The sequence below is a fragment of the Dama dama genome, chromosome 27 (assembly GCF_033118175.1).
Source record: "Dama dama isolate Ldn47 chromosome 27, ASM3311817v1, whole genome shotgun sequence".
Classification (NCBI taxonomy): Eukaryota; Metazoa; Chordata; class Mammalia; order Artiodactyla; family Cervidae; genus Dama; species Dama dama.
Genome location: NC_083707.1, coordinates 12,781,898 through 12,795,241, shown reverse-complemented (window position 1 = coordinate 12,795,241; position 13,344 = coordinate 12,781,898). Strand labels below are relative to the sequence as shown.

The following is a 13,344-nucleotide window of genomic DNA, read 5'->3' as shown; positions in this document are numbered from 1 at the left end:
CTGGCTGGTCTAAGCATTAAATTCATTTGAGACAGATTGACAGAAAATCAGACAAATTTAAAATAGAGGGGAGAGGCCCAGAAGAACTTGCCACAAGGGCTAAAACCCTCACCGTAACTGCCATCTTCAGTTAAAGGCAAAAGAGGATGTTGAAGGTAGTGGTTTGGGACTTCAAAGGGGAGAACTTTTCCATAAACACGCATGTTCCATGAGCAGATGTTTGCTGGGCCAGGCAGAAGGGCTGGTGTATAGAGTGGTCTCTGGACTTCAGGTCCTATCTAGTTCCCCCCACTGCACAGCCACCTCATTCTTTGCAGGCATGTTTGATTATAGCTCTATTTGGGGAGCAGACCCCGTATCTGAATTGTTTTAGGCAGTTAGAGGACAGGTCAAAGCTTCTTCCTGAGTCTTTTGAGTCTAGTTTTCAGCTCAACATAATCCTCATGACAGAGAGACACTTCGGGCTGCCAAGTTTTTCTCCCCTACATTCCTATAGCTTTATTAACTTTATTACATTTCTTTACAGACACTTTTCACCTTTAGGGCATTAAACACAAATCCAGACTCTCAGCGGCAGAAGGGTAAGGCATCCCTTGGTTGCCTTGGGTGCTGAGAAGGTTCACAAGAGACTTGACTTTCCTCATTTATTTTTAAATGATAATGTTATTTAGAGGAGGAAAAAATGTGTCTTCTCCTTAGGTCACCTGAGTCAAAATATAGCCTTCTTGTTTCTTATACCTGCTCTGTTTCCCATGAGACAATTACATACCCCATGGAGGGACCTGACTTGGAAAATGGGTTTGTTTTTTATTTAGGAAGATTTTGTGTTTGTTGAAATTATTCCAGGAATTCTTTGAAGGCAAATTATTATCTCAGCTCTGCAGACATGCTTATTTTTGCTTTTTTATCTAATTAATGAACCTGTTTGCCTTTCAAGATGATGTCATTAGTCAAATGGAAGAATATTTTCCTCCACTTCTGTACTCCTTTCTTCCCTCTTGGTGTGTGAATCTTAGATTAGGTGTATAATAGCATGGTCTGGAGATCTTTTAAAAGCAATGATAACGATAAAGCCCATGGGCACATACTCTGATGAAACTATCCTGTGGGGGTATGTGTGTGTGTGTGTGTGTGGAGATCTTTTAAAAGTAATGATAATGATAAAGCCCATGGGCACATGCTCTGATGAAACTATCCTCTGTGTGTGTGTGTGTGTGTGTGCAGGCGTGCTCGGTCATGTCTGGCTCTTTGCCTCTCCAGGGACTGTAGCCTGCCAGGCTCCTCTGTCCATGGGATTATCCCAGCAAGGATACTGGAGTGGGTTGCTATTCCCCTCTCCGATTCTGCAGTGGGTCTGGGCGTCTCACCACGTGGGTGAATGGAAGACACTTGCCCTGGGCGTGTAGAACTTGAGGGGGTGTGTAAGGAGAAGCACATCGAACTTTGGCTCCTGGGCTCAGTGAGTTAAGGCCCTTCTGCTTCTTCCTGTTTTCCAAATAAACCCCACAGAGAATCCTCCTTACCCTTGTGACTGGTTCATTCACCATGTGAAGTGTCTAGAAATTAAAGGCTTTGGGAGCATGGGAAAAATAAGACTGTATCAGGTGTGGACAGAAGGAAACAAGCGGCATTCCGCCTGGGGAAATGTCTTTTTTTTGGGGGGGGGGGGGCGGAAATGTCTTTGAAGAGCTTTGCCTCCGGCAGCTTCTTCCTAGTGGCTTCCCCTGCTGATCTCCAGCCCTCTGATCTCGCCTGTCTCACCAAATTGTGCAAATGTGCTTCCCACCGCCTGTGCCCCTGCCGGAGGAGGCCTGGGGTGTGTGAGCACAGATGTCCTCAGACAGCCAGGCTCTGCCACGGGTTAGTCAGTGAGTGAGTTACCTGCATCTGGGGGACAGACGCTGAGTCAGGGATGTGCCTTTCGGGGATGTATTGGAGTGGTTCTCAGAATCAAAATTGGTGATGAAGGGAGGGAGGGAGGGCTGGGCAGCGGGAGGGGGTGAACTGCGGTAAAATTGCAACCTTGAAGGGGGATAGTCTCCGGGGATGTGTGCAACTGGCAAGGCTCTTCAAAGTCGACCTGGATCAGGGGAGCAGGAGGAGCTTGAAATCAGCCAGTCATTGCCTGGGGGATGCCTCCGAGAAAGAAGTATTACCTTCGGCAAAGTGGCTCTCTTTGCCATCTTTTGCAATTTGCCAGACTGGTAAATATCCCGCAGGTGAGTGACAGTTTTTAGGAAGAACTTAGCTGAGAAGCATCAGCTCCTGGCACTCCCAGCATTTCCTGGGGTCAGGTGGGAAGTGAACCTGGGCGGTCACTGCCATGACACCCCCTGATGACTGCAGAGGGGCCCCCGCCCCCGGCTTGAGGTATTCCGTTCAGGGGGCAGCTCTTATAGCTCATATTTGACCTCTTTTCTTGGTAGGATTTACAGGAAGGTGAGTAAGATGAACTACAGCCCCTGATGCTGTAGGTGGTCTCCAGCTTCTAAGCAGTACGCACCATTTTCCTCTCATCACCCAGCCTGCCTCAGGCTGAGGTTCCTGCCCTTGTCCTTTTAGCATCAAAATGGGGCAAGAGGGTATCAGAGTCACCCAAGGACCCAGATGCTGAACATATTCCTCCTGTCTCCTTCGTGCAACAGAAGCGTGCCTCCTGCTGCTGGTCAGGATGGATTACACCTACCAGGATGCAATGCTTCTCTTTGTGCGTTGGTCCCTTGGTGCTGGGAGTCCAGGGACAAGGCAGAGAGCACTCAGAACCTGGTGGAATCACCTTGCACTTGAAACAGAAGCATCAGTAGGAATGAGGATAACATGGGCATTCCCACTGTAATTCTAGTTCCTGGTCTTGTGTATTCTGCTTGCCCCGGGAAGCTCTGTGATGTTTAAGGAGGCGTCTCCCTCCAATAGAGGGTGTTTTCCTACAGCAAGTGGTAAGGGCTCAGAGAGACTGACTCCAGCACTTCCAGTAGTTGAAGTGGGCGCTGCAGCCCAGCCTTTGGGGTGAAGTGGGATGGGATGGGTGACCCACTGTGGATCCCCTAGAGGGGCATCTCAGGTGTGAGAAGAGCCTCTGAGGTTTGAAATCATCAGTGTTTTCTTTCCATTTCCAGTTTGTTTGCTTGTTGTTGTTCAGGGGCTGAGTTGAGTCTGACTGTGGTATTTCTGATATTTTTATCGTAAACATATGGCAGATGAAATTGTTAATTTTTTTTAGTAGACATGCAGTGTTTCTGTGGAAAAATTCTGCTCAGCCTCCACTTCAAGAAGCAAAATTTAAAGTCATCCTCCTGAGAGGAGAGCTGAAACCTTCCAAGGGTTTGCTGTCTAACTGCTTCTGTTTTATGACTTGGCATTTAGGCCGGAGCCAAGAGGTGGAGAACACTGTGCTCTCGCAATGAAATTGGAGTGACGAGGAGTTTTGATCAGTAAGAAGCTGACTCCAGGCAGATTTTCTTGCAGTTGGTTGAAAGTTGTGGCTGTGTGTCCTGGAGACAGCAGCCGAGAGATGATGAGATGTGTGCCGTGGAGCTTTCTCTAGGGAGTGGCGTGTAGCACGTGGAATGAAAATGCTTTTCTGAGTTGTTATCAGTCAGTCCCTGGTGAAAAAGGCAGGGCTCTTCACATGAAGCACTGTCTGGGTAACCACACCATAGGCACGAGTGTAGAACTTTTTGAAACGAAAGCAAGATTTCCCCCACTAAGAAAGGCAGATACTTCCATGGTACAGCTCTATGGATGTACACATATGGATAGAAAGTGACCTTTTATACAATACTTACAAATACATTACTTCATTTTATCCTCACTTCAGGATTTAAGGCTCAGTGGACACTGAGGATGCTGACTGGTTGTTGCTGTTGTTCGGTCAGCAAATCGTGTCCGACTCTTACAGACCCCATGTCTGTAAGTCCATGTCATGCATGGACTGCAGACTCCAGGCTTCTTTGTCCCTCGCCATCTCCTGGAGTTTGCCTAAGCTCATGTCCAATGAGTCTTTGATGCCATCCAACCATCCCATCCTCTGTTGCCCCTTGTTCTCTTGCCTTCAGTCTTTCCCAGCATTGGAGTCTTTTCCAACGAATCAGCTCTTCACATCAGGTGGCCAAAGTATGGAAGCTTCAACTTTAGCGTCAGGCCTTTCAATGAATATTCAGGGTTGATTTCCTTTAGGATTGACTGGTTTGATCTCCTTGCTGTCCGAGGGACTCTCAAGAGGCTTCTCCAGCACCACATTTCGAAAGCATCAATTCTTCAGCTCTCTACCTTCTTTATTGTGTAGCTCTTATAAATGTACATGACTACTGGAAAGACCATAGCCTTGACTGATCTATAACTAGCAATAAACTGGGATTTAGGTGTGACCAAGGCAGCAAGACAGCATATTAAAAAGCAGAGACATTACTTTGCCAACAAAGGTTCGTCTAATCAAGGCTATGGTTTTTCCAGTAGTCATGTATGGATGTGAAAGTTGGACTGTAAAGAAAGCTGAGCGCCGAAGAATTGATGCCTTTGAACTGCGGTGTTGGAGAAGACTCTTGAGAGTCCCTTGGACTGCAAGGAGACCCAACCAGTCCATCCTAAAGGAGATCAGTCCTGGGTGTTCATTGGAAGGACTGACGCTGAAGCTGAAACTCCAATACTTTGGCCACCTGATGCGAAGAGTTGACTCATTGGAAAAGACCCTGATGCTGGGAGGGATTGGGGGCAGGAGGAGACGGGGGCAACAGAGGATGAGATGGCTGGATGGCATCACCAATTCGATGGACGTGAGTTTGAATAAACTCCGGGAGTTGGTGATGAACAGGGAGGCCTGGCATGCTGTGGTTCATGGGGTTGCAAAGAGTCGGACAAGAATAAGTGACTGAACTGAACTGAAGGCAGCAAGATACGGAGCGGAGTAGAGATTCAGTAGACAAACCTCTGGTTCCTTCGCATGGACCTGGCTGTTGATACCACTCTGCTGCTTAGTATGGACTGAGACCCAGAATGAATGTCTGTTGCCACTGCATTAGGGTGAACTTTTCCTGAGGATAAAAATAATCACAGTAGTCCTTCCTTTTTAAAATACACTGTTTTTTGTTGTCTTTTTTTTAAAGAGATGTTCTAGGGAATTTTAATCTTTCGTTAAGTACTCTGTATCATATTCTTTTCCTTTATTACTTTGTGAGTGTGTGTGTGAAGGTCACTCAGTTGTGTCCAACTCTCTGTGACCCCATGGACTATACAGTCCATGGAATTCTCCAGGCCAGAATACTGAAGTGGGGAGCCTTTCCCTTTTCCAGGCGATCTTCCCAACCCAGGGATTGAACTCAGGTCTCCCACATTGCAAGCGGATTCTTTGCCAACTGAGCCACAAGGGAAGCCCAAGAATACTGGAGTGGGTAGCCTATCTCTTCTCCAGCAGATCTTCCCCACCCAGGAATTGAACCTGGGTCTCCTGCATTGCAGGTGGATTCTTTAATCAACTAAGCGCTCACGGAAGCCCTTTATGTGTAGTAATGAAGGGCTTCCCAGGTGGCACTAGTGGTGAAGAACCCAACCAGCCAATGTAGTAGACATAAGAGCCATGGGTTCGATCCCTGGGTTGGGAAGATTGCCTGGAGAAGGAAATGACAACCCACTTCAGTATTCTTGCCTGAAGAATCCCAGGGACAGAGGAGTCTGGCGGACTATAGTCCATAGCGTTGCAAAGAGTCGGACACAAATGAGGCGAGTTAGCATGCACGCACATGGTAATTAATACCTATATTTCTTAAAGCACGCATCTTCCTCAAAGATGCTTCACAAGAAAATTGTGTTCCATTACCCTGGAGCACAATGATAATTATAAATTAGGAATATTTCAACCAGAAAAAAAATGACTCTTAAACTTGTTTTCATCTGTAATATTTCTTCAGCAGCTTGATAATTACATGGTATCCAGTGATATGTGGAAAATATCTATTTAAAAGCATAATGAGAAAAGAAAACTTGCATGTAATGTGTATATTCAAACAGTTTTTCCCTTGCCAATTATTGTTTAAATCTGCCCTCCATACTTTCTTATTTTAACCTTGTGAAAGTTTAGCAAAAGTAAACTGCATGAGTTCTAACAATCTGTAACACAGTTTTAAACTTAAAAAAAAAATCTATAATAAGTAAATCAGCAGTAGAAAACTTACCTTAGAAATCTTTTGCCTAATGTTCAATATATAAATCATTCTCTGATGGATTAACATGCTGTTCAAAGGAACATATGCATATTTTGTGTTCAGCCATCATTACTCCATTTTTTTTTTCATTACTCCATTTTTTGTACACAAATGTAGCAGCATTAACTTTTATTTCTATAATATACATTTTTCATTTTTTCTATTCAAATATTCATTACAGAAAAATTAAATATAACATTAATTATTTCCATCATCGTATTTAGTCAGTGAGGATCACAGAGGCTTTCTTTTTTAGCTTTATATTTTTAGTGTCAAAACTTTCGTGATAAGCGTTATCTTTCATGATAAACATTCTGTTTCATCTTATGACTATAGTGGTCTTTTTCTGTGATAAAGTAATGTTTTCAAAAGCAAAACATTAATAAGTGCAGTCCTGACATTATAGTAATTTATTAATCGTACCCTTCTTCGTCGTATCAAGTAGTTGTCACAGTTGTTCAGTGAAGTTCAAGTGCAGGTATTTATAGAGGAGGGGAACCAGGAGAGTAAAGACAAGATCAACAGTCAGGTCAGAAAACAAGCAGAGTGGAACATGTTCATAGAGGGAAGAAAAGTGGGTCAGTAAATTGAATTGATTTTTTTACCTCAGTAGATTGAGGAATATTTTCCATTTTCAGATGGATCACAGTGATAGATCAGGTAGTTTATATCAGGTCCTAGTTGATTAAATAAATGCAGGAAAAATGTCAGAATGCAGTGCATTGATCTGTTGTTGTTGTTGTTCTTTATAATCTTAAATTGAAAATGTAGTGTTAGTTGCTCAGTGGTGTTCGACTCTTTGCAACCCCATGGAGCCCACCAGGCTCTTCTGTCCCTGGAATTCTCTAGGCAAGAATACTGGAGTGGGTTGCCATTCCTTTCTTCAGGGGATCTTTCCGACCCAGTGATCAAACCTGGGTCTCCCGCATTGCAAGCAGATTCTTTAATCAAGAACATGGTATTCTGCCTTCTGAGAACATCCAGTGGTCTATAAACCCTCTTTAAGCCCCTGTGTCTGTGTCTGTGTGGAGTACTGTATAAGACTTAGGGAAGCAAGAATAAGAAAGCATGCCTGTCCCTGCAGGACTCTGTCTCTTGGGGAACACAAAGGTATCAATGTGCAAGTATTACCCTGGGCACAGAAAACAAGGTGTCTGAATTCCCTCTCCCTGGTTTCAGAGGATTAGGGAGAACAAACCAGAGATACAGGATGTTTTTTGTTTAGTTTCTTTTCTTCCTACTTAATGCTATTAAAGCTTAAAAGGATAGAAATTAAATAAAACAAGCACTATTGTTTCCCAAAGTGAATTATAAATTTACAAAATTTACTACAATAGTCTGTTAAGTATGTGGAATATGGTGATAAAGAGGACCCAGCTCTTAGGGTAGGAAAACAACTAAACCAGATTTTCAGTAGAAAGCAGAATTAAAGGCATTTTGTCAGAGAAATGCAAACAACATGTCTTGGGGGTGGGGATGAATAGGATTGTTAAGGTTTCAGTAAAAGGGAGCTTACATTGTGTGGAGCTGGGTGTCAGATGCTGGATGAGATGATGGAGGCCGGGTCTGTAAAGAGATGGAGATGCTGGCTCTGATCCAGCTGCAGTCACTGGTCCTGGATGCCTGGGGCATAGAGAGCCCTCTGGGGTATAGGAAGGAGACCCGGGGGGCTGGCCCGTGGCCACGTGGAGCCCTGTGCTTAAGATCTGGGGCTAAACCCAGAGACCATGGGAAGCAATTAGATATATTTGATGAAGGGTGTGACATACCCTATGCTATACTTCAATATAGTTTTAGGAAGATCATTGCTGACATGCAGTGTAACCGCATAGATGATGGTGAGCTATTCAAAGTGAATAGTAGCTGGGGAGTTTTGTTATAGCCCAAGGGGAAGATTTTAAGATTCCACGTTGGGATTATTGTTCAGAAAGACTGAGGAAAGGGTTGATGCATTAGAGGTGATGAGTGCGTAATTCCATTGAGTGGGGGATGATAGAGTCATAGTGGATGATTATTATTGTTTTCTAACTGGAGAATAATCGCTTTACAACGGTTTCTGCTGTCCAGTGTGAGTCAGCTCCATGTACACATATATCCCTCCCTCGTGAGCCCCGCTCCCACCACTCCAGGTCATCACAGAGCTCTGAGCTGAGCTTCCTCTGCTAGACAGCAGCCTCCCACTAGCTCTCTGTTTTATACATGGCAGTGTATCTATGTCAGTGTTCCTGTCTCCGTTCGTCGCATCTTCTCCTCATTGCTGCTGCTGCTGCTAAGTCACTTCAGTCGTGTCCGACTCTGTGACCCCACCGACGGCAGCCCACCAGGCTCCGCCGTCCCTGGGATTCTCCAGGCAAGATTATTAAACAGATTATACTTCAGGCACGTGTGAGGTGTGCTTTGCATCCTGGCCTGGGTAGATTATGATGGAATCCAACAGTTTCGCGTTTCTTACATTGTTACCAAAGACAGAGGTGACCCAGGGACACTGGATTTGCATGATACTTGGATCACCTCCCTGCTTATTTGTTCGCCTTATAGTAAGCTGGACTCAGCTAAGAGATGTGTGCTCCTCACTGTGTGTGCTCGTTTGCCAAAAAAAAAAAAGAAAAATGTAAATATTTACTTTTGGAGCCACAACAAATACTTTGAAAAAGATTTAGAGACACAGACAGTAAAAATGAGTGTTTTCTGGTGATGAATCAAGATTTTGTTATTGTTTAGATGAATCCAAAGATGTTTATGGGGATATTGGCAAATGAAATAGGCAGAACATCATGAGTTTTACTCTGCTCCAAGTAGAGTAAAAATCTTTGTTTTTTATTGTGTTTTTCATTTATTGCTAATTTGTTCACTTACCATTTTGGGACCATAGAAATTTCTTCCTGGCCAGAGGTTTTCACTGTGGAGAGTCCTCCTCTAGGCTGTAATAATCATTTACAGAGACTGTGCAGCCGTGTTTGTGTGTGTGTGGAGGGGGTGGGGGGACTGCAACGACACACATCTTAACTCAGATTGCCTTTCCGTAGTTTCTCAGCATTTTTCTTTGCTGAGCATGCTTCTTCAGCACAGAAGGGTAGTAGTTTTTCCTAACAGTATCGGTTTCACTTCACCTATTAAGGTTAGTATAGTGGGCGAAGCCTCACAGATTTAGTGTGTGAATCATTGATACTTTCATCTCCATCTTAATATTTCCTAGTTGATCCTTTACTCTCAACCGCAGATGCTTCTGCTAACCCCACAAGGACACCAGGTTAGACTCATGCGTTTTTATGCTTGTGAATTTTGGCAGTGGTTACGAGCCTAGCGATGGTCCCAGCTAGGAGGAAAATGTCAGTGATGGGGAGGGTGGTAGATTTCAGGGCTCCGGCAATAGATGTGTGTGCGCACATGTGCGTGTTTGTGTGTGTGTGTGTGGGATGGGTTGGTGATGGTGGTGGCAGTTAGAGGTGGAAGAGAAGAATGCTGATCCTTGAATGACTGGGAAAACAAGCAATATGAACCGTTTTTTACCTTTCGGCTCTTTCACTCTCAGTAATGGAGAACAACTAATGATATTGAATAATGTCAAATACGGTGTCAGAGCTCAGGCTGAAGGTCAGTCAGGATTTCATGTGTTTCCTTTATGGAGAGGAAGGCATCCTCCCTTAGCTGAACACCCCGGGAACATCGGATCACCACACTGTGAAGGCAGCCATCAGTTGATAGGAATTAGTTAAATGAATCGCAAGGGCTGGTCCCGTGAATGGGAGCCCATACCTTTGATTAAAGATGCAGCCTGGGTATTACTTATGTATTTCTATGGTCAGAAGCTCTTTCTAATATTTCACACTACCATCAGCAATAGTGTAGAGACCCTCTGCTGACCCAGAGAGGAACAGATGAGCAAGGGGGGGCTGAGAGAGGGGCTGTGAGAGGTGCATGCAGTGGGGGACTCTGCTTCGCGCTCCTGCTTGGTCACTTCAGTCGTGTCTGACTCTTTGCGACCCCATGGCCTGTAGCCCGCCAGGCTCCTCTGTCCATGGGATTCTCCAGGCAAGAATACTCGAGTGGGCAGCCATTCGCTTCTCCAGGGGATCTTCCCGACCCAGGGATTGAACCTGCGTCTCCTGCCTTGACAGACGGATTCTTCACCACTGAGCCACCAGGCGAGCTCCGGCTTTATTCTCCCCTGTTATCTTCTTTTGTCTCTGGACTCAGTTCTTCCTGTTGAGTGTGGTGGAGTCTCCTGCTGTTCTGTGATGTCAGAAAGGTGCCTTCTGGAATGTTGTGAAGTGTGTGGCTGAAAACCCCTGGAAGCATTGACCTTCTTTAAAATCTGGGTGGGGGGTGGGCGATCTGGTGGGTTGCTTTATTCTGCCCCGAGTTCCCCTTTGTAGTGGCTTTTAATGTCCCCCCCTCACAGGACACAGCCCGTGCCCCAGAGGCAGGATCCCAGTGCAGGCGTGGAGGACAGGCTTTCCGCCAGCCTGACGTTTTCAGACTCCTGTGCGTGCTGCGTGCTGAGCCCCATCAGTCATGTCTGGCTCTTTGCAACCCCATGGACTGTAGCCCGCCAGGCTCCTCTGTCCATGGGATGCTCCAGACAAGAATACTGGAGTGGGTTACCATGCCCTCCTCCGGGGGATCTTCCGGACCTGGGATCGAACCCGCATCTCTCACGCCTCCTGCATTGGCAGCTTCTTTACCACTAGCGCCACCTGCAGGGATGCAGCTGCAGTGTTGGCCACGTGACCTCAGGCTGTTCTCTGCCTCAGTTTCATTAAAAGGATAATGAAGGCATTCAGTGTGAGCACGGGATGGGTTACTCTGTAGAGAATATTAACAGTAGTTCCTGGAACACGGAGTGCTCAATAAGTCAAACTTTAGGGACTTTTCACTTGCCTCATATAAGCTATTGCATATGTACATAATAGACACCCTGAGAATGACTTAAGAAAATTAAATAATTGATTATATTTCAAGAACACATCTTCTCCATATGCTGGATAATCTTGCTGCGGAGTGATTTACTCGCTAATGCCTCCCTGAACAAAGCTAAATTAAAACTTGTGCCAGAAATTAATTTTTTTATATCATTTTGTCCTGGCTGAAAACTACAGAAACTAAAGGATGAATCAGGTACTTAAGTATTCCGAAACCGAGTATAAACACAGCTGTTACAGTGAAATGGAAGGATCACTTAGAGAAATTCTTGGTACAAACGCAGTATCCTCAACAGCTAAAGATGGACATGGACTGGGTACCCACTTACCTAAATAGTTTCCCATATCCTATATTTGTTGCACTTTGTCTTTTTCTTGTGATGGCAGGGGATTCTTTACCACTGAGCCACCTGGGAAGCCCCATGCACCTTGTCTTTTAAAGAGTGCCAGCATAGTTCCGCAGGGCAGCCTTGCTATTTGGTAAATTGGGTTTTTGCCTTTGTATTAATTGCAGGCCAGAATCACAGCGGCTCCTGAGGATGAAAGATTGTTGAAATTCCAGAGTGCGTGCTGCATTTCTCAGGTTATGAAGTTCAGGGAAAGATGTAATTATTTCCGAGTTTCCTCAGGTTCCTCTGTTCGACATAATGTTCTGACATACACAGAAGGGACAGCTCCAGATATGAAATGCAAATCAGGAGGGGCTGCCCCTGCAGCCGGAGCCGGGGTTAATCATGCAAATCTAATGCAGTGCTTGGTATTTCAAGAAAGGTTTTAGTTGAAGTCTCAAGCACATATTGATTTAAAATTCCTACTTCAGAGAGCAGTGTAATTTTTTTTTTTTTTCCAGCTTCAAATTTTAAAACATAGAACAGGATTTGGAGACCCATTTAGTGACTGGACAGCCATCCGTACTTAATAAGCATGAGAAGTTGTGGGGGTGTGAGGGAAGGGTACCTGAAAAGGATGTGATGATTTCTAAGCATTTTATTTAATATATTAGATCTAAACTTACTAATGTGCTCGAACAAGTCCCTTTGCTTGGGTATGATTGAATCGACCAATTGTACATGTTTACTGAATAGCTGCTCTGGTCAGAGAAGATGGCTAAAACTGGTGAGGACAGATAGCGAGTTTCTAACTTTGGGAATAATATAAAATTCCTTTGGAGGTGAGGCTGGGTACCGGAAGAAATGCAATTGTTTTGCTCACAAGTGCAAGCTGACACATTCTAAATGGCCTTTTCCACTGTGCACGATACAGGTCCGCTTATCTTTCCAGGAACAATAAAATCTCGTGTGCTGCTGCCTGACATAAGAATTATTTTTACGTATCTCCATATCGCTGACTCTCTTGTAAGTTAATCTCATCTCACATGAATTTTTCACCAGCTTCACTCTGATGTTGATAAAGGAGATGGTTCCATCAAATACATCTTGTCAGGCGAAGGGGCAAGTTCCATTTTCATTATTGATGAGAACACTGGGGATATTCATGCTACCAAGAGACTGGATCGCGAGGAGCAAGCCTACTACACGCTTCGAGCCCAGGCGTTGGACCGGCTCACCAACAAGCCCGTGGAACCCGAGTCCGAGTTCGTCATCAAGATTCAGGACATCAACGACAACGAACCCAAGTTCCTGGACGGCCCGTACACGGCAGGGGTTCCCGAAATGTCACCTGTGGGTGAGTAAGCCCAAGTTGATCTTGTACTATCTGATTTGGGGAGGTTTGTGTTTAAAATTAAATCATCATAAGTACCAGAAAAAGAATCACATTAATATTTGTATAGAAATTACTATCTTGAGTGAGGGAATGTTTGAGATGTGTTAGTAGCCGGTGTCTAAATTCTACTTTTTGACGCATTATTTTATTTGTACGAAAATTCAGAAATTCTTTTACACTGCTCAATGTCTTCAAGAAATTACCTAGGTCTTACCGTCCCTTTTCAATTTAATATTTAAAAATTTAAAAATGAAGGAATCCCCCAGCAGACCAGTGGTTAGAATTCAGTGCTTTCACTGCCCAGACCCTGGGTTCGATCCTTGGAGGGGAACTAAGATCCCACAGGCTGTGTGGGACAGCTTGCCAACCCCCCTCCCCCTCAAAAAAAAGTTAAAATTATGCTTAAGAGGTTTAAAAAAAAAAAACAAAGAAACCTTCCAAATAAACTTAGTATCAAACCAAAAAAAAAAAAAAAATTCCAGACACATCCTTGTGATGAT

General features: G+C 44.5%; 1 protein-coding gene across 3 annotated transcripts in view; it reads left to right on the top strand.

The window, feature by feature from the left end:
• The window catches only part of CDH7 (cadherin 7), a 137,863-nt gene that overhangs the window by 52,205 nt on the left and 72,314 nt on the right, over nucleotides 1-13,344 (top strand). For 2 of the 3 annotated variants that reach the window (XM_061130768.1, XM_061130769.1), the window contains exon 3: nucleotides 12,511-12,805. In XM_061130768.1, the coding sequence (XP_060986751.1) occupies nucleotides 12,511-12,805 (295 nt within the window). Of the gene's footprint in view, nucleotides 1-12,510; nucleotides 12,806-13,344 lie in introns of those variants that run through there. The other variant, XM_061130770.1, reaches the window with a different exon arrangement.